This window comes from Felis catus, chromosome A2, assembly GCF_018350175.1.
Source record: "Felis catus isolate Fca126 chromosome A2, F.catus_Fca126_mat1.0, whole genome shotgun sequence".
NCBI lineage: Eukaryota > Metazoa > Chordata > Mammalia > Carnivora > Felidae > Felis > Felis catus.
The window spans coordinates 153,536,512-153,558,833 of NC_058369.1; the positions used below are offsets into that span (position 1 = coordinate 153,536,512).

The 22,322-nt window shown below is 40.4% G+C and overlaps 1 protein-coding gene across 4 annotated transcripts in view; it reads right to left on the reverse strand.

Annotated features, from left to right (window-relative positions):
- The window catches only part of SVOPL (SVOP like), a 92,818-nt gene that overhangs the window by 66,308 nt on the left and 4,188 nt on the right, over positions 1 to 22,322 (reverse strand). For 2 of the 4 annotated variants that reach the window (XM_045052815.1, XM_045052813.1), the window contains exons 1-2: positions 2,581 to 3,337; positions 2,296 to 2,387 (exon numbers count right to left, since the gene is read on the reverse strand). In XM_045052815.1, coding sequence (XP_044908750.1) covers positions 2,296 to 2,387; positions 2,581 to 2,662 — 174 coding nt within the window. In that variant the 5' untranslated portion in view covers positions 2,663 to 3,337. Of the gene's footprint in view, positions 1 to 2,295; positions 2,388 to 2,580; positions 3,338 to 22,322 lie in introns of those variants that run through there. The other 2 variants (XM_023250606.2, XM_045052814.1) reach the window with 2 other exon arrangements.

Here is a 22,322-nt window from a genome sequence, read left to right on the forward strand (position 1 = left end):
TTGGGAAGAACTGAAGCAACTTACAAAACACTTAAAGAAAACCAGAAGCTATTTCACAACAACATCAAGTATAAATAGGCAATAGACATACAATCTCCACAGATGTGGATCTGGATCTGGACATCAGGGATTAGTTATATAGAGGTGGTAACTATCCTTCGGGAAAGGAGTACAATAGCATCATCTTTCGTGTTTTAAATGTTTATTTATTTTCTGAGGGAGAGAGAGAGACACACACAGAGTGTGAGTGGGGGAGGGGCAGAGAGAGAGGGAGATACAGAATCCGAAGTGGGCTCTAGGCTCTGAGTTGTCAGCAAAGAGCCCCACGTGGGGCTAGAACTCACAAACTGTGAGATGAGACCCGAGCCGAAGATGGATGCTCAACCAACTGAGCCACCCAGGTGCCCCCATCTTTCTTTCTTTTTTTTTTAAGTTTATTTTTACTTTGAGAGAAAGAATGAGCAGAGGAGGGCAGAGAGAGAGGGAGAGAGAGAATCCCAAGCAGGCTCTGCACTGTCAGCCCAAAGCCTGACACAGGGCTCGAACTCACAATCCATGAGATCATGACCGAAGCCAAAATCAAGGGTCAGATGCTTAACTGACTGAGCCACCCAGGCACCACCCTCCCAAGTACCATCCTTCCAATACAAATAATAACCACTAAAAATGCAGTCTCTTTGTACACATGGTTTGATTTGGGAAGGTAAAAACATTCTGCATATCCTTTTCACTTGCTGCTATGGAAGAAAAGACAGGGTTCTTGCCATATTTGAAGGTAAAAGATGCAGAGAGTTTAGCAGCGTTTAAGCCAAGAGGACCGTGTAGTGAAACCATACTGGAAACCAAATATGAAAAACAGAAGTAGAAATATTCTGGTTGAAAGTAGAGGAGAGTTAGGATAAAACCCTGGCCATTCATACCCATTCATGCCTTGAAATATGGAATCTTAACATTCTGGAGCCTAGATGAGATATTACTTTATAGATGAAGACATGCTCTAAATTGTATTGTTGGTTATCATAAAAGTAGGGCCAGGACGTGTCTTGCCTTTCTCTCCTTCCTTACCTAGCTGCCTCCTGGGAGTGTGGGGCTTTGGAGTGATGCCTCAGAACATGTCAAGTGCCACGTTTTTCTCAAACCACTTAGCAGAGAGTGAGGGTCAGGGCTATTATTTATTCACTGGTCTCTTGGCTATCTTTATCTCCCACCTTAAGCCACTGTCATGTGGACCACCTCCCTCAGATTTTCCATTCTGTCTCAGTGTCATTATCATATTCCTGACATATTCTCACTGCACCTACAAAAAAAGAAGGAGTAGTAGCTTTGTCTGTAGTGGTTTCACTGTCAGCAAAAGCCCTGGGGCTGAGACGTCTCTCTTCTTTCCTCATAACAGCTGACGGTAAATAGCAAACCTGCATTAGTGCCGCTTAAAGGTTCTGGAAATCTGTAATTACAACAGGTGTCCCATGGGATTCTTATGCACAAAATATGTGAGGACCATGTGTCTAATTTTCCTTAGAACGATATTAGTTTTCTCCTCTCTTCGCAGCGAAGGAAGCGATTTAAAGCATTTAAAAAAAATGAATATTGAGGGGCACCTGGGTGGCTCAGTCAGTTAAGCATCCCACTTTTGGTTTTGGCTCAGGTCATGATCTCACGATTCGTGAGTTTGAGCCCAGCTCTGGGCTGACAGCCCAGAGCCTACTTGGGATTCTCTCTCTCTCTCCCTCTCTCTCTGCTCCTCCCCACCTGGTGCTTGCACGCACGCATGCACACACAAGTACAAACACACCCGCTCTCTCTCAAAATAAATAAACATTTAAAATAAATAAATAAAAGTGAATACTGAAAAGGGGCACCTGAGTGGCTCAGTCGGTTGAGCGTCTGACTTTGGCTCAGGTCATGATCTCATAGTTTGTGGGTTCGGGCCCCGCATCAGGCTCTGTGCACACAGCTCAGAGCCTGGAGCCTGCTTCCGTCCTGTGTCTCCCTCTCTCTCTCTCTCTGCCTCTCCCCTGCTCACGCTCTCTCTCTCTCCCCCTCTCTCTCTCAAAAAAAAACATTAAAAAAAAAATGAATATTGAATTCCCAGAACATAAAGACACAGAAATTTATTTGCTCATGACCAAACCAAAATAATGAAAATTATTTCTGAATTAACCACCTCCCAGGATTCCTGTTCCCCATCACTCCCTTCCCTGAATGGACACTCCAGACCTGGAGGTCAGGGAAGATTCTATGTGTCCAATAATGTATTAGCTTTGGAGACTCAAATGATCTCCAAGGAGCACTTACCCCAGTGCTGCCCATGATCAGAAACAAAGCAATGTGGAATCGTCCAAATCCAATGGTCTCCACGGCGTCTTCCACGGTGAATGTCTTTGACTCTAACAAGGAAGGGCAGAGTGAGAGAAATAGCCTCTGTGAAAAGAGAATGTATGTGGAGGATTGCCACTAATAATGAGGAGGAAGATATTGAGAAACCAGTCCGTTTTTATAAAAATTAGTAAATACGGGGGGGGGGGGGGGGGGGGGATTAAGCAGCAGCTTCAGGATATGAGACTTCCGTGATCCTCTTACCTTTTGGCTGTGGCTCTGGGGTCTCCAGGCTCAGCTTCTGGAGGCTAATGACGGTGACCGGCTCTGTCTGCTTGGTTGCCATGTTCTAAATGGTCTAAATTTCCCACACAACTTTCCTGATGGAAGCAGGAGAGGGAAGAAGAAAAATATGTAATAGAGTACACATTTGCCTTTAATCTACACAGAAAATCTATGAGTTAGGTATTCTAACTTCTCCCCAAATGAGAAGCCTGAGACATGGAGAGGTCAAATGGCCAAAGGAGACTATTGGGCCCCAGTGGCTAGTAATCAACCCTGAGTCAGGGGCCAGGGGAAGCTCTGAACAACTTGGACAATAGCATCCTCTAACTGGGAGTGAAGATGGCTTTTGCCACAGGGCAATAATCACAGTAGGCAGAGCTTTACATTCCCATAGATCTCGTGGTTTATAGTGTGCTTTCTATGCAACATTTTCATTTCATTCTGCTGGAAACCCAGGAGCACTTCTGTTTGTCAGCCCCCTCCCCCTTTATGTATTTAGCCCAAAGGACTCTTAACTCTAAAAATCAAAAGAAAAATAAAACAAAGAAAGCTCACTATCAACTTAATGAAATCTTTTCCAAATGACTTTAAGACATGGTAATTTAACTCTACATCCCTTGCGGGATAAATGGAAATCCTAACCTGTTCTCAGTAATTAGATTGTTACTAATAATACTGGAATCCTTATTTGGATACTAGTATGCATTGTAGGAGAAAGCAAGTAGTAATTATATTATTAAGAACCAAGACTTTTGGTGTAAAAGATACAAAAATTAAAGAAGTTATATAAAAACCTTATAATCCTAACTTTAAATTGGAAATACCAATATGAATTCACTATTTATTTTGTGTGTGTGTGTGTGTGTGTATATATATATATACATATACATATATATATATATATATATATATATATATATATATATATATATATATATCCTAATATTATCCACTGGAAGAGCCTGGAAAAGATGACTAATAAGCACGCCTAGAGCCCAGATTGTTTTCTTTCCTATTTCCCATTAAAAGAAACCCTGGCGCCTTAGATAAATGGCTAATTCTGGATCTGGGACAGGAAATGTGTAAATTGAGCATGGAACATCTTGTCATACCAGACAGCAAGGAAGGTATCAAACACTCCTGGGGCTGTGACAAAAGATTACAAGATTCAACTTGAAAAGGCTCCCAAGGGCCAAAGATGGGACAATTTAAGCATCAAGAAGAATAATGACTGCAAAGAATTGAAACACATCAAAGATATCAAAATCCATTGTTCACAGCAACACTAAAATGAAAATCTCACAGATCACCTTTGATACGAAGAAACCAACTCATTATTCTGAAAACTAGTAAATGTCTTGTCTTTCTTGTGTAAGTTGTTTGTACTTCAAGACAACCAAACAGTTTGTTAAAGAAAATTGTTGTTTTTTTTTAATTTTACCTAATATATGCAGGAAAAAAAAAGGATGAATGGAATTAAGTTATGATTTTACAACTCAGTGAAATCATGGATCTAGGCAATGATTACCAGTGGCTGATAAATTACTAGGTGAAAGGCTGATGAAAAGATGGATAAGAGATAGATAAGACTGATAACACCCGTAGCCATGGAAAAATCTTAATGCTGGGGTGCCTGGGTGTCTCTGTTGGTTAAGCATTAAACTCTTGATTTCCACTTAGGTCATGATGTCACTGTTCATGAGATGGAGCCCTGTATTGGGTTCCATGATTCTCTCTCTTCCCTCTCTGCCTCCCCCTTCCCCCCCCCAAAAAAACCCAGAAAAATCTTAATGCTGCTGAGAGACAGTCAGATATCACGTGGTCCTGATGAGATGCAATAGGACGGAAGTGTACAACATCACCTGTGATGTACTCTCCTAAGAAGAAATTGAACCAGAATCTGATCAAGCCTCTAGCTCTACCAGTTTATGCAGGAGATGAAGAAGAAGCTCATTAGACCATACCATGTGAATGCGATAATACAAAATCCAGTATGTGGGAAGTTGTATAAGATAAGTGACCTAACTTCTTCAATGAAGAAATGGCAAGCTAAAAAGAGGAAAGGAGAAATTATAGACTAAAACAAAAGTGACAAATCAACCAGATAAATGAGTTGATCTTATCTGGATCCTCAGTCAAATAAACTGACTATAAAACAGCAACAACCAAGAGAATGAGAGGAAAAAGCAACGAGAGGAAAATCAGGGCAATGTCAACAAGCATGAAAGTTGGATGATATCAAGGAATTTCTGATGACACCATCAGGTGGGCCAATGATCTTATGGCTATGGCAGAAAAAAAGAATCCTTACATCGTAGGGATATGTATACTAAATATTTAGGGACAAAATGATGTGATGGCTGGGATTTGTTTTAAAATAATTCAATGGTACGGTGGGAGAGGGTGCATAAGAAGTAGATGGGCATATAGAAGAATAAAGAATGGCCATATGTGGAAAATTATTGAAGGAGGGTGATTGGTTCATTGGGGTTCATTTAATATCTGCTTTTGAAGATGTGTAATATTTTTTGAAATAAATAGTTCAAAAAGTGAAGTTCTAAGATTTTAAAATAACTTTTCCAATGTCAGACCACTAGTAAATAGCAGGATCAGAACTCAAACCAAGGTATTTTTTCCCCAACATAAAGAACTAGCCACAAACCAGTTTATAGCCACACATCAAGGTCATTTAAGTTGGCTAAGGGCCAGCTCTGTATCTTGTATTGCATGGACTCCTGTGAAGACGTTGAAAGAAGATCTGATATGTTCTCTGCCCTAAGGAGTCCTTATTCTAGTTGGGGACACCAAAGATACACATCAAAACAACTATACCGTAATATAGCTATTATTTATTTTCCTAAAATGCTGTCACAGAGACACAAATATTCCCAGATGAGAGAGAGATCAATAATGCTCAGAAGTAAGTCCATGAAATCCTCTTTCTCAAAGGAAAACATGAAAAGTTCAAAAAGCTGTTACTTTCCCACAGTGGAAAAAGTAAAAAATAATTGGCCTCTCAGCCCATGTAAGAGCTTGAAAATCATTCAGACAGACTGTTCTGGAACTACCGCTCCCTTTCCAGACTTTGTCCAAACACCCTTTGGAGAAGTGCTCTTTATCTGGTAACTTTTATAATGAAGTAGCGGAAAAATCCCCTTCTTTTGATTATAAAAAGGACTTCTATACACATCAAAAATTGGCTATGACTAACACACTTACAATTTGGAAGATGAACAAGTAACAGATTTAACTTAATCAAAATTTGAAAACAAGACCATTCCATGAGAATGGCATAGTGGTGATGATTGTACAACCTTGTGACTGTACTAAAATTCACTAAATTATATGCTTTAAAATGGTAAGTTTTATTGCATGCAAATCACATCATTTTTTTTCTAAAAAACAGTAATGCAAATCATAGCAGCAGACTTAAAAATCAAAAGTGATTCAGGCCATTTATAGTCTTAGAGAATAAAACCATTTAGTTGGGTGGGAAAATAATCTTTTAAATCCCAGTAAGTTCATTTTAAGTTCAGTTACAAATAAAATGCTTAACAATAAGCTCAATCTTCAATCTTCAATCAACACTTAATCTCTCCTACGAGTCAAGTTTTACGACTTCTCATAGCAATCAAAACATGTTTTACAATTTTAACCATCACAAAGGCTTATGTTTTAGAAGAGTAATAAAACAACCTCTAGCAATTCTCCTTTTCGTAGTGAGTGGCAAGAAAAGACACACAGGAAATCTGTTTTTTACTGAGCAGAGCAAGTTTTAATTCATATGCTTTAAGCTGATTAGATCATTCTGGGGGTCATAAATATCCTACATTCCTCCATTTTCTTATCAGCAAAGAGAAGCGATTCATCATGGAGGACCTGGAAAAAGGTATTAGGTCCAAGATAATTACTTCACAGCTTTCTTGAATGAAAACTGATCCCAGTAAGGGAGATTCACATCCGTGATTTCATTCTTTTTTCAAGATTTTATTTTTGGGGAGGGGCCAAGACGGCAGAATAGCCCGGAAGCTTTTTTGTGTGCCTCTCGCCCCTAAAATGCAGCCAGATCAACACTAAACCATCTTGCACACCTAGAAAACTAATTTGAGGCTTAACACAACAATCTACACCACCTGAACCACAGAATTTGGCAGGTACTGGTGCGGAGAGGTGAACGGGGGCAGGGAGCGGTTTTGCTCGCAGAGAAGGGGGGAGAGTACGGGAAAAGCACCCCACCCCCACCCCATCCCATCAAAAGAAGCTGGAAAGAAAAAAGAAGTGGAAACAGCCACATGGGTCTGAACCAAAAAGGGAGAAAGGAGAGGGTTTAAATTCCATTAAGACTCTATATACTAGGAGAGCACAGAGTGTGAAACTCCGCAGCTCCACACCTGGCAGTGCTCCAGTGGGAAGGGTGAATTCCCAGTAGAGAGCAAGGTCCGAGGGGTCCTCAGGTCACACAGGGAGTGGCGGTTCCCCTGTTGGGAGGACATTTGAAAGAAGCTGTGCAGCCTCCCCACAGGCTAAGGTCTCAGCAGACCCTGGAGAAGAGCCACATTCGCTGGTGCTGGAATAAGGACATTGAGGGTGAAGACTGGCACCCGGTGTGTGTTGTGATGCTCCATAATCCCTGCAGCGCTTCAGCTACACGATGGCATGAGCTTTTTCTGGGGGTGGGATGGCACCCAGCCGCAGTCTCTGGGCACCGGCAGCAGGGCAGTCCTGTGAACGTTCCTGGGTGAGGCTGGCACCCGGCCATTGCTCAGGAGATCCTCCCCCAGAGGATCCGAGCCGATCAAAGCTACAGTCCCTCAGAAGGGAGGGGTCGGGAAACACAGCCGCATCTGAGATAAAACTCAGGAGGCAGGTGCCACCTGGCAGCCTGGCGGCTTGGTCACCAACAGCGTTGAAGCGGGGAGTGGAGGGAAGCGGGAGACAAAGGCGGGGTGCTTGATTGCCGGTGGGGGAGAGCACAGAGTTCCGATACTACAGTCTGGGTACCTGGGTGATGCCATTTCACCCACCCCGCCCCATGCATGCGCCTACACACCTAGACAGCCACAGCAATCCACTCCAGGAAGCTAACCAGCGCCATCTAGTGGAGGTGGAGCCATTACACTAAACTCCGCCCAACTGGGCCAACGGTGCTCTTGACCACAAGTCTCTCCAGCTGCTTAGTTTACGGAGGATTAAGTGCTTCATAGCTTGACTTCTATGCGAAAGTGGAGGTAATTTCCTATTTCATTCTGTTCACTGGTCTTTTTTTCAGTTTTTTTTTTCTTTTTCTTTTCTTATTCTTGAATACAGAAGGAAAAAAAATATTATCTTCCATTTTTATTACAAGATTGTTCTTTATTTTTTTCTACTCTATTTTTTACTTTTTTGTACAATTTTTAAAATTCTATTCAACTTTCATCATTTCATCTTATTCTATTTTATTGTATTCATTTTTCAAATTTTCAAACGTTTTGTTTTTTTCTTTTCTTATCTTTCCTTTTTTTCTCTAATCTACCAAGCCTCTTCCAACAACCAGACCAAAACGCACCTAGGATCTAGCATCCTTTCTTTGATTTCTTTGTGTTGTTTTTAATTTTTATTTTTTTCACTTTATTAATTCCTTTTCTTCCTTCAAAATGATGAAACAAAGGAATTCGCCCAAAAAGAAAGAACAGGAAGAAATGACAGTCAGGGACTTAATCAACACAGATACAACAAGATGTCTGAACCAGAATTTAGAATCATGATATTAAGAATACTAGCTGGGGTTGAAAATAGATTAGAATCCCTTTTTGCAGAGATAAAAGAAGTAAAAGCTAGTCAGGATGAAATGAAAAATGCTATAACTGAGCTGCAATCTCAAATGGATGTCAGCAGCAAGGATGGATGAGGCAGAGCAGCAAATGAGCAATATACAGGACAGACTTATGGAGAATAATGAAGCAGAAAAAAAGAGGGAAACTAAGGCAAAAGAGCATGAAATAAGAATTACAGAACTCAGTGACTCATTAAAAAGGAATAACATCAGAATCTTAGGGGTCCCAGAAGATTATGAGAGAGAAAAAGAGGTAGAAAATTTATGTGAGCAAATCATGGCAGAAAATTTTCCTACCCTGGGGAAAGATACAGACATCAAAATCCAGAAAGCACAGAGAACTCCCATTAGATTCAACAAAAACCAACCATCAACAAGGCATATCATAGTCAAATTCACAAAATACTCAGGCAAGGAAAGAATCATGAAAGCAGTAAGGGAGAAAAAAGTCCCTAACCTACAAGGGAAGACAGATCAGGTTTGCAGCAAACCTATCCACATAAACTTGGGAGGCCAGAAAGGAGTAGCCTTTTCTTGGGAGGCCAGAAAGGATATATTCAATGTGCTGAATCAGAAAAATATGCAGTTGAGAATTCTTTATCCAGTAAGGCTGTCATTCAAAATAGAAGAAGAGATAAAGAGTTTCCCAGACAAACAAAAATTAAAGGAGTTCATGACCACTAAACCAGCCCTGCAAGAAATTTTAAGGGGGACTCTCTAAGGGGAGAAAAGACAAAAAAAAAAAAAAAAAAAAAAAAAAAGACCAAAAGCAACAAGACTAGAAAGGACCAGAGAACACCACTAGAAACTCCAACTCTATAGGCAACATAATGGCAATAAATTCCTATCCTTCAGTACTCACTCTAAACATCAATGGTCTAAACGCTCCAATAAAAAGACATAGGGTAACAGAATGGATAAGAAAACAAGATCCATCTATATGCTGTTTACAAGAGACCCATTTTAGACCTAAAGTCACCTTTAGAATGAAAATAAGGAGATGGAGAACCATCTATCATCCTAATGGTCACCAAAAGAAAGCCAGAGTAGCCATACGTATATCAGACAATCTAGATTTTAAAATAAAGGTTGTAAAAAGAGATGAAGAAGGGCATTACGTTATAATTAAGGGATCTATCCACTAAGTAGACCTAACAATTGTAAACATTTATGCTCTAAACATGAAGCGCCCAAATATATAAATCAGTTAATCACAAACATCAAGAAACTCATTGATAATAATACCATAATAGTAGGGGATTAACATCCCACTTACAACAATGGACAGGTCGTCTAAACAAAGGGAACAATGGCTTTGAATGACACACTGGACCAGATGGACTTAACAGATATATTCAGAACATTTCATCCTAAAGCAGCTGAATATACATTCTTCTCGAGTGTACATGGAACATTATCCAGAATAGATTCCATACTTGGACACAAATCAGCCCTTAGCAAGTACAAAAAGGTCGAGATCAAACCATGCATATTTTCAGACCACAACGTTATGAAACTCAAAATCAACCACAAGAAACATTTTGGAATGATAACAAATACTTGGAGACTAAACAATATCCTACTAAAAAATGAATGGGCTAAGCAAGAAGTTAAAGAGGAAATTAAAAGGCACATGGAAGCCAATGAAAATGATAACGCCACAGCCCCAAATCTCTGGGACTCAGCAAAGGCGGTCATAAGAGGGAAGTATAGCTGGGGGAAGATGGCGGCATAGGAGGACGCTGGGCTCACCGCGTGTCCTGCTGATCATGTAGATTCCACCTACACCTGCCTAAATAACCCAGAAAACCACCAGAGGATTAGCAGAATGGAGTCTCCGGAGCCAAGTGCAGACAAGAGGCCCACGGAAGAGGGTAAGAGGGTGGCGAGGCGGTGCGCACTCCACGGAATGGCGGGAGGGAGCCAGGGCAGAGGGGCAGCCTGCTGGCCAAGCAGAGCCCCCGAGTCTGGCTGGCAAAAGCAGAGGAGCTGGACGGACTGTGTTCCGACAGCAAGCGCGACTTAGCGTCTGGGAGGTCATAAGTTAACAGCTCTGCTTGGAAAGCAGGAAGGCTGGAGGATAAAGGGAGGGAGAGCTGCTGAGCCCCGGATGACAGAGCTCAGTTTAGCGGGGAACAAAGGCGCTCGCCAGCGCCATCTCCCTCGCCCATCCCCCAGCCAAAATCCCAAAGAGAACCAGTTTCTGCCAGGGAACTTGCTCGCTCCACGCAAACACCCAACTCTGTGCTTCTGCGGAGCCAAACCTCCAGCAGCAGATCTGACTCCCTCCCGCTGCCACGGGGCCCCTCCTGAAGTGGATCACCGAAGGAGAAGCGAGCTAAGCCTGCCCCTCCTGCCCCCGTGCACCCTGCCTACCCACCCCAGCTAATACGCCAGATCCCCAGCACCACAAGCCTGGCAGTGTGCAAGTAGCCCAGACGGGCCACGCCACCCCACAGTGAATCCCACCCCTAGGAGAGGGGAAGAGAAAGCACACACCAGTCTGATTGTGGCCCCAGTGGTGGGCTGGGGGCAGACATCAGGTCTGACTGTGGCCCTGCCCACCAACTCCAGTTATACACCACAACACAGGGGAAGTGCCCTGCAGGTCCTCACCACTCCAGGGACTATCCAAATGACCAAACGGAAGAATTCCCCTCCGAAGAATCTCCAGGAAATAACAACAGCTAATGAGCTGATCAAAAAGGATTTAAATAATATAACAGAAAGTGAATTTAGAATAATAGTCATAAAATTAATCGCTGGGCTTGAAAACAGTATAGAGGACAGCAGAGAATCTCTTGCTACAGAGATCAAGGGACTAAGGAACAGTGACGAGGAGCTGAAAAACACTTTAAACGAAATGCAAAACAAAATGGAAACCACCACAGCTCGGACTGAAGAGGCAGAGGAGAGAATACGTGAACTAGAAGATAAAGTTATGGAAAAAGAGGAAGCTGAGAAAAAGAGAGATAAAAAAATCCAGGAGTATGAGGGGAAAATTAGAGAACTAAGTGATACACTAAAAAGAGATAATATACGCATAATTGGTATCCCAGAGGAGGAAGAGAGAGGGAAAGGTGCTGAAGGGGTACTGGAAGAAATAATAGCTGAGAACTTCCCTGAACTGGAGAAGGAAAAAGGCATTGAAATCCAAGAGGCACAGAGAACTCCCTTCAGACGTAACTTGAATCGATCTTCTGCACAACATATCATACTGAAACTGGCAAAATACAAGGATAAAGAGAAAATTCTGAAAGCAGCAAGGGGTAAACGTGCCCTCACATATAAAGGGAGACCTATAAGACTCGTGACTGATCTCTCTTTTGAAACTTGGCAGGCCAGAAAGGATTGGCACGAGATCTTCAGTGTGCTGAACAGAAAAAATATGTAGCCGAGAATCCTTTATCCAGCAAGTCTGTCATTTAGAATAGAAGGAGAGATAAAGGTCTTCCCAAACAAACAAAAACTGAAGGAATTCGTCACCACTAAACCAGGCTTACAAGAGATCCTAAGGGGGATCCTGTGAGACAAAGTACCAGAGACATCACTACAAGCATAAAACATACAGACATCACAATGACTCTAAACCCATATCTTTCTATAATAACACTGAATGTAAGTGGATTAAATGCGCCAACCAAAAGACATAGGGTATCAGAATGGATAAAAAAACAAGACCCATCTATTTGCTGTCTACAAGAGACTCATTTTAGATCTGAGGACACCTTTAGATTGAGAGTGAGGGGATGGAGAACTATTTATCATGCTACTGGAAGCCAAAAGAAAGCTGGAGTAGCCATACTTATATCAGACAAACTAGACTTTAAATTAAAGGCTGTAACAAGAGATGAAGAAGGGCATTATATAATAATTACAGGGTCTATCCATCAGGAAGAGCTAACAATTATAAATGTCTATGCGCCGAATACCGGAGCCCCCAAATATATAAAACAATTACTCATAAACATAAGCAACCTTATTGATAAGAATGTGGTAATTGCAGGGGACTTTAACACTCCACTTACAGAAACGGATAGATCATCTAGACACACGGTCAATAAAGAAACAAGGGCCCTGAATGATACATTGGATGAGATGGACTTGACAGATATATTTAGAACTCTGCATCCCAAAGCAACAGAATATACTTTCTTCCCAAGTGCACATGGAACATTCTCCAAGATAGATCATATACTGACTGGGTCACAAAACAGCCCTTCATAAGTTTACAAGAATTAAAATTATACCATGCATACTTTCAGACCACAATGCTATGAAGCTTGAAATCAACCATAGGAAAAAGTCTGGAAAACCTCCAAAAGCATGGAGGTTAAAGAACACCCTACTAAAGAATGAGTGGGTCAACCAGACAATTAGAGAAGAAATCAAAAAATATATGGAAACAAACGAAAATGAAAATACAACAATCCAGACGCTTTGGGAGGCAGCAAAGGCAGTCCTGAGAGGAAAATACATCGCAATCCAGGCCTATCTCAAGAAACAAGAAAAATCCCAAATACAAAATCTAACAGCACACCTAAAGGAACTAGAAGCAGAACAGCAAAGGCAGCCTAAACCCAGCAGAAGAAGAGAAATAATAAAGATCAGAGCAGAAATAAACAATATAGGATCTAAAAAAAACGGTAGAGCAGATCAACGAAACCAAGAGTTGGTTTTTTGAAAAAATAAACAAAATTGATAAACCTCTAGCCAGGCTTCTCAAAAAGAAAAGGGAGATGACCCAAATAGATAAAATCATGAATGAAAATGGAATTATTACAACCAATCCCTCAGAGATAAAAACAATTATCAGGGAATACTATGAAAAATTATATGCCAACAAATTGGACAACCTGGAAGAAATGGACAAATTCCTAAATACCCACACTCTTCCAAAACTCAATCAGGAGGAAAGAGAAAGCTTAAACAGACCCATAACCAGCCAAGAAATTGAATCGGTTATCAAAAATCTCCCAACAAATAAGAGTCCAGGACCAGATGGCTTCCCAGGGGAGTTCTACCAGACGTTTAAAGCAGAGATAATACCTATCCTTCTCAAGCTATTCCAAGAAATAGAAAGGGAAGCAAAACTTCCAGACTCATTCTATGAAGCCAGTATTACTTTGATTCCTAAACCAGACAGAGACCCAGTAAAAAAAGAGAACTACAGGCCAATATCCCTGATGAATATGGATGCAAAAATCCTCAATAAGATACTAGCAAATCGAATTCAATAGCATATAAAAAGAATTATTCACCATGATCAAGTGGGATTCATTCCTGGGATGCAGGGCTGGTTCAACATTCGCAAATCAATCAACGTGATACATCACATTAATAAAAATAAAGAGAAGAACCATATGATCCTGTCAATCGATGCAGAAAAGGCCTTTGACAAAATCCAGCACCCTTCCTTAATAAAAAGCCTTGAGAAAGTCAGGATAGAAGGAACATACTTAAAGATCATAAAAGCCATTTATGAAAAGCCCACAGCTAACATCATCCTCAACGGGGAAAAACTGAGAGCTTTTTCCCTGAGATCAGGAACACGACAGGGATGCCCACTCTCACCGCTGTTGTTTAACATAGTGTTAGAAGTTTTAGCATCAGCAATCAGACAACAAAAGGAAATCAAAGGCATCAAAATTGGCAAAGATGAAGTCCAGCTTTCGCTTTTTGCAGATGACATATTATACATGGAAAATCTGAGAGACTCCACCAAAAGTCTGCTAGAACTGATACATGAATTCAGCAAAGTTGCAGGATACAAAATCAATGTACAGAAATCAGTTGCATTCTTATACACTAACAATGAAGCAACAGAAAGACAAATAAACTGATCCCATTCACAATTGCATCAAGAAGCATAAAATACCTAGGAATAAATCTAACCAAAGATGTAAAAGATCTGTATGCTGAAAACTATAGAAAGCTTATGAAGGTAGTTGAAGAAGATATAAAGAGGGGCGCCTGGGTGGTTCAGTCGGTTAAGTGTCCGACTTCGGCTCAGGTCATGATCTCACGGCCCGTGAGTTCGAGCCCCACGTCGGGCTCTGTGCTGACAGCTCAGAGCCTGGAGCCTGTTTCAGATTCTGTGTCTCCCTCTCTCTCTGCCCCTCCCCTGTTCATGCTCTGTCTCTCTCTGTCTCAAAAATAAATAAATGTTAAAAAAATTAAAAAAAAAAGAAGAAGAAGAAGATATAAAGAAATGGAAAGACATTCCCTGCTCATGGATTGGAAGAATAAATATTGTCAAAATGTCAATACTACCCAAAGCTATCTACACATTCAATGCAATCCCAATCAAAATTCACCAGCATTCTTCTCGAAACTAGAACAAGCAATCCTAAAATTCATATGGAACCACAAAAGACTCCGAATAGCCAAAGTAATTTTGAAGAAGAAGACCAAAGCAGGAGGCATCACAAGCCCAGACTTTAGCCTCTACTACAAAGCTGTAATCATCAAGACAGCGTGGCATTGGCACAAAAACGGACACATAGACCAATGGAATAGAATAGAAACCCCAGAACTAGACCCACAAACGTATGGCCTACTAATCTTTGACAAAGCAGGAAAGAACATCCAATGGAAAAAAGACAGTCTCTTTAACAAATGGTGCTGGCAGAACTGGACAACAACATGCAGAAGGTTGAAACTAGACCACTTTCTCACACCATTCACAAAAATAAATTCAAAATGGATAAAGGACCTGAAAGTGAGACAGGAAACCATCAAAACCCTAGAGGAGAAAGCAGGAAAAGACCTCTCTGACCTCAGCCGTAGCAATCTCTTACTCGACACATCCCCAAAGGCAAGGGAATTAAAAGCAAAAATGAATTACTGGGACCTTATGAAGATAAAAAGCTTCTGCAAAGCAAAGGAAACAACCAACAAAACTAAAAGGCAACCAACGGAATGGGAAAAGATATTCGCAAATGACATATCGGACAAAGGGCTAGTATCCAAAATCTATAAAGAGCTCACCAAACTCCACACCCAAAAAACAAATAACCCAGTGAAGAAATGGGCAGAAAACATGAATAGACACTTCTCTAAAGAAGACATCCGGATGGCCAACAGGCACATGAAAAGATGTTCAACGTTGCTCCTTATCAGGGAAATACAAATCAAAACCACACTCAGATATCACCTCACACCAGTCAGAGTGGCCAAAATGAACAAATCAGGAGACTGTAGATGCTGGAGAGGATGTGGAGAAACGGGAACCCTCTTGTACTGTTGGTGGGAATGCAAATTGGTGCAGCCGTTCTGGAAAGCAGTGTGGAGGTTCCTCAGAAAATTAAAAATAGACCTACCCTATGACCCAGCAATAGCACTGCTAGGAATTTCCCCAAGGGATACAGGAGTACTGATGCATAGGGGCACTTGTACCCCAATGTTCATAGCAGCACTCTCAACAATAGCCAAATTATGGAAAGAGCCTAAATGTCCATCAACTGATGAATGGATAAAGAAATTGTGGTTTATACACAATGGAACTACGTGGCAATGAGAAAGAACGAAATATGGCCTTTTGTAGCAATGTGGATGGAACTGGAGAGTGTTATGCTAAGTGAAATAATCCATACAGAGAAAGACAGATACCATATGGTTTCACTCTTATGTGGATCTTGAGAAACTTAACAGAAACCCATGGGGGAGGGGAAGGAAAAAAAAAAAAAAGAGGTTAGAGTGGGAGAGAGCCAAAGCATAAGAGACTGTTAAAAACTGAGAACTGAGGGTTGATGGGGGGGTGGGAGGGAGGGGAGGGTGGGTGATGGGTATTGAGGAGGGCACCTTTTGGGATGAGCACTGGGTGTTGTATGGAAACCAATTTGACAATAAATTTCATATATTGAAAAAAAAAAAAAGAGGGAAGTATATAGCAATCCTGGCCTTCCTAAAAAAGGAAGAAAGCTCTCAAATACACAACCTGAGAGCTGAATACACCTCAAAGAGCTGGAAAAAGAACAGCAAATAAAACCTCAAACCAGCATAAGACAAAGACAGGAAATAATAAAGATGAGAGCAGAAATCAATGCTATCAAAATAAAACAAAACAGAACAGATCAATGAAACCAGGAGCTGGTTCTTTGAAAGAATTAACAAAATTGATAAGCCCCTAGCCAGTGTGATCAAAAAGAAAAAGGAAAGGACCCAAATAAATAAAATCAAGAATGAAAAAGGAGAGATCACAACCAACACTACAGAAATACAAACAATAATAAGAGAATATCATGAGCAACTATACGCCAATAAACTAGGCAACCTGGAAAAAATGGACAAATATCTAGAAACATATAAACTACCAAAACTGAAATAGGAAGAAATAGAAAATTTGAACAGACCCACAACCAGTAAAGAAACTGAATTAGTCATCAAAAATCTCACAAAAAAACAGAGTCCAGGGCCAGATGGCTTTCCAGGGGAATTCTACCAAACATTTAAAGAAGAGTTAACACCTATTCTTTTGAAGCTGTTCCAAAAAATAGAAATGGAAGGAAAACTTCCAAACTCATTCTATGAAACCAGCATTACCTTGATTCCAAAACCAGACAAAGACCCCACTAAAAAGAGGAACTACAGACCAATTTCCCTGATGAACATGGATGCAAAAATCCTCAAGAAGATACTAGCCAACGGGATCCAACAATACATTAAAAGCATTATTCACCATTGTAAGTGGGATTTATACCTGGGATACAGAGCTGGTTCACTATCTACAAATCAATCAACGTGATACATCACATTAATAAAAGAAAGGGCCAGAACCACATGATCCTCTCAATAGATGAGAGAAAGCATTTGACAAAATACAGCATCCTTTCTTGATAAAAACCCTAAAGAAAGTAGGGATAGAAGGATCATACCTCAAGATCATAAAAGCCATACATGAAAGACCCACCACTAATTATCATCCTCAATGGGGAAAAACTGAGAGCTTTCCCCCTAAGGTCAGGAACAAGACAGGGATGTCCACTCTCGCCACTATTATTCAACATAGTATTGGAAGTCTTAGCCTCAGCAATCAGACAACACAAATGAATAAAAGGCATCCAAGTTGGCCAGGAGGAAGTCAAACTTTTACTCTTTGCAGATGACATCATACTCTATACGAAAAACCCAAAAGATTCCACCAAAAAACTGCTACAACTTATCCATGAATTCAGCAAAGTTGAAGGATATAAAATCAATGCACATAAATTGGTTGCATTCCTATACATCAATAATGAAGCAACAGAAAGACAAACAAGGTATAGATCCCATTTACAATTGCACCAAAAACCATAAAATATATAGGAATAAACATAACCAAGATGTGGAAAATATATAGACTGACAACTATAGAAAGCTTATGAAAGAAATTGAAGAAGACACAAAAAAATGGAAAAACATTCCATGCTCTTGGATTGGAAGAATAAACATTGTTAAAATGTTGATACTACCCAAAGCAATCTACCTATTCAATGCAATCCCTACCCAAATAACACCAGCATTCTTCACAGAGCTACAAAAAAACAATCCTAAAATTTTTATGGAACCAGAAAAGACCCCAAATAGCCAAAGCAATCTTGAAAAGGGAGACTGAAGCTGGAGGCATCACAATCCCGGACTTCAAGACACATTACAAAGCTGTAATCATCAAGACACTATGGTACTAGCACCAAAACAGACACTCAGACCAATGGAATGGAACAGAGAACTCAGCAATGGACCCACAAATGTATGGCCAACTAATCTTTGGCAAAGCAGGAAAGACTATCCAATGGAATAAAGACGGTCTCTTCAGCAAGTGGGGCTGGGAAAACTGGACAGCGACATCCAGAAAAATGAACCTGGAACGCTTTCTTACACCATACACAAAAATAAACCCAAAACAGATGAAAGACCTAAATGTAAGACAGGAAATCAAAACCCTAGAGGAGAAAGTAGGCAAAAACCTCTTTGACCTCATCCACAGCAACATCTAACTCAACATGTTTCTAGAGGCAAGGAAAACAAAAGCAAAAATGAACTCTTGGGACCTCATAAAAATAAAAATCTGCTCAGCGAAGGAAATAATCAGCAAAACCAGAAGGCAACTGACAGACTAGGAGAAGATATTTGCAAATGACATATCAGATAAAGGGTTAGTACCCAAAATCTATAAAGAATTTATCAAACTCAACACCCAAAAAACAAATAATCCAGTGAAGAAATGGGCAAAAGACATGAATAGACACTTCTCCAAAGAAGACATCCAGATGGCCAACTAACACATGAAAAAATACTCAACATCACGCATCATCAGGGAAATACAAATCAAAACCACCTCACACCTGTCAGAATGGCTAACATTAACAACTCAGGTAATGACAGATGTTGGCGAGGATGCAGAGAAAGAGGATATCTCTTGCACTGCTGGTGGGAATGCAAACTGGTGCAGCCACTCTGGAAAACAGTATGGAGGTTCCTCCAAAAAATTAAAAATAGAACTACCCTACAACCCAGCAATTGCACTACTAGGTATTTATCCAAGGGATACAGGTGTGCTGTTTTGAAGGGGCACATGCACCCCCATGTTTACAGCAGTGCTATTGACAATAGCCAAAGTATGAAAAGAGCCTAAATGTCCATCAATGGATGCATGGATAAAGAAGATGTGGGGTGTGTGTGTGTGTGTATATATAATGGAGTATATATAAAGATGTGGGGTGTCTGTGTGTGTGTGTGTGTGTGTGTATAATGGGTGTGTGTATAATGGAGTATTACTCGGCAATCAAAAAGAATAAAATCTTGCCATTTGCATCTACATGGATGGAACTGGAGGGTATTATGCTAAGTGAAATTAGAGAAAGACAAATATCATATGACTTCACTCATATGACGAATTTAAGATACGAAACAGATGAACATAAGGGAAGGGAAACAAATATAAAAACAGGGAGGGGGACAAAACACAAGAGACTCTTAAATATGGAGAACAAACAGAAGGTTACTGGAAGGGTTGTGGGGGGCGGTGATGGGCTAAATAGGTAAGGGGCATTAAGGAATCTACTCCTGAAATCACTGTTGCACTATATGCTAACTATCTTGGATATAAATTAAACAAATTGTTTTTTTTTAATAAGATTTTATTTTTAAGTAATCTCTACACCCAACGGGGGGCTCAAACTTACAACCCTGAGATCAAGAGTTTCACAGTCTACTAAGCCAGCCAGGCACCCCATATGATTTCATATTTTTCTTTTTTTTTTTTTTAATTTTTTTTCAACGTTTTTATTTATTTTTGGGACAGAGAGAGACAGAGCATGAACGGGGGAGGGGCAGAGAGAGAGGGAGACACAGAATCGGAAACAGGCTCCAGGCTCTGAGCTATCAGCCCAGAGCCTGATGCGGGGCTCGAACTCCCGGACCGCGAGATCGTGACCTGGCTGAAGTCGGACGCTTAACCGACTGCGCCACCCAGGCGCCCCTTGATTTCATATTTTTCTTGATTGAAAGGGAGACTCATTTTGTTTCTATCATATAAATGAAACTAAAATGTAGCATGATTTTAGGCCACCGATGAGAAAAAGAAAAGAGAATTCCTTGTGGTCATGACATTGGACTTCAAAACATAAAATCTTTGCATATAACACTTGGTCCTAAAGTGAGCAATATTGATATGGTCCAAAAAAAAAAAAAAGTTTGTTCGTTCATTTTCAGGTTTAGAGTCAGCATTTGAAAAACTACATGGACTTGATTGTGGTTTCAGAACTGAATGAAAATGTTAATACCCTCAACAATGACTAAAATTATCCTTAAAAAAAGAGAGATGAAGTCAGGGAGGAAAGTTGGATGGATGGGGCGGCAGCCCACCCAAAAAAGCATGAGAACCGGAGCTCTAAGTATTCTATTAGTAATCGCAAAAACAGCCAATAGAGTAACTAAAAATAAAAGCAAGGAAAAAAACAAGAACAATATGATAACTTACCTAACGTGAAAATATGTACCCCCGGATGGTACATCTTATATTTTACGTAGATATATGAAAATTCCATGACAGTGACTATCTTCGGGACAAAGGGAGGAGAGATTGGGATGCGGGTGAACGGGAATGAAAAAATGCATCCATATAAACCTACACCTTGTGCATGCCAGGCATTAGAGCGTGTCCGTGCTGCTGGAGGAGCTCCCACCAGCTTCCGAGGGCGGACTGTATACATCTCTTCCCAACTCTGTATTCAGTAACATCATATTGGTAATTCAAAACCAGCCATGGTGAGACTATTTACACCAGAGAGATCGGCAAACACTACAAATCTAGGCACCACCCCCCTCTTCAACCCAATCTTTTTATTAAACACACCACTACATCAAAGCCCCTATTCCTTCTTCCTTACCAGTGACTCTCAACCAGCGGCAGGGGAGGCTTGAACATTTTTTCCAGGTGATCGTTACTGTGAGCCCTACATAGCCCCCATCTGAAATCCATCATTCCATGCCCTTCGAACAGTTCGTGTCAATTTGGCAATGGGTCAAAAGCTTTAAAAACTAGTTTCATCTGAACGGGTAATCCCAGTTCTTGTCATTTGTTCCAAGGAAATATCTCAAATATGGAAAATGCTCTCTATACAAAGAAGTTAATCTAAACAGTTTTTTATCCAAGTCTATTTTAACAATAACAAATAGGAAACAACCTACGTAGTGAAAGTAGTAGAGAGGAAATGGTTAAACTGATAATACATACAGCATCTAAAATTATACTGAGGGGGGCGCCTGGGTAGCTCAGGTGGTTATGCACCTGACTCTTGATATTGGTTCAGGTCATGACCTAATGGTCATGAGATCAAGTCCCGCATCGGGCTGCATGCTAAGCATGGAGCCTGCTTAAGTTTCATTCTCTCTCTCTCTCTCTCTCTGCCTCTGTCTCTCTCTCTCTCTCTCTCTTCCCCTCCCCCCACCCCTCTCCCTGGCTCATGCTCTCTCTCTAAAAATAAAACAAATAATTTTATATTGATGTAGACTTTTTAATAACATGAAAAACAGTTGTGATTGGTTTTTTAAAAGGATACCTATAAAATATTAGGAGAATGACAAAGAGGAAATCATGACATAAACCATCATCTTTTATGGTGAATAGTGGATTGAGACTGTCTTCAGTTGATAAACTAAGAAATAAAATACAATTATGTTGTTTTAACTATAAAGATAATTACCAGAAAAACTTAAAAAACAAAAAACAAGACAAAAGAAATTTCTCTGGGGATGGGGAAAATCAAGTCAGGACATTGTTTATTTCTGTTATAAACTCATCCGGCAACTTGATTTGTTGCCATATGCACTTTCTACCTCAATACAGAAATTATAAAATTCAATACATGCAGACAAAGCACAGACTGTCTGCAACATACATGTTTAACAAAGGCTCGTGGAGGTCAGGAAGGAAACAATGGAGGGGCCAAGCCATGAGGGACAAACACAAAAGAATACATACAGTGCTGACAAATGAAATTATGTCCAACCTAAGTAGTTATCATGCCTTCAAATTAAAAAGAGTTACCATTTTCCTTTATCAGGTTTGCCAAAGTCTTAAAAATTGATTCTACACCGCGAAAGGGAAATAGGCACTCAAATTATCACTGGGAATGTCCACTGCTACCTTTGCACAAGGCAATTAGGCAGAGATGAAAGAATATTGACTAAGCAATTTCATTCCTAGGATTCATCCTAATGGAGTAGTCGAAAGGTAGACAAAGATACATACAAGGAAGGTCACCACTCTGTTGTTTTCACAACAAAAGAATTGGATACAACCTCAACGCCCACCAGTGGAGAAGTGGCTAAACAGAATACCATTTAAAAGCTCTTAGTGAAAGGCCATTTCGTGCTGAAAGCATTTTCCAAGATGTGTGTCTATAATGCAGACGTATCCACAACG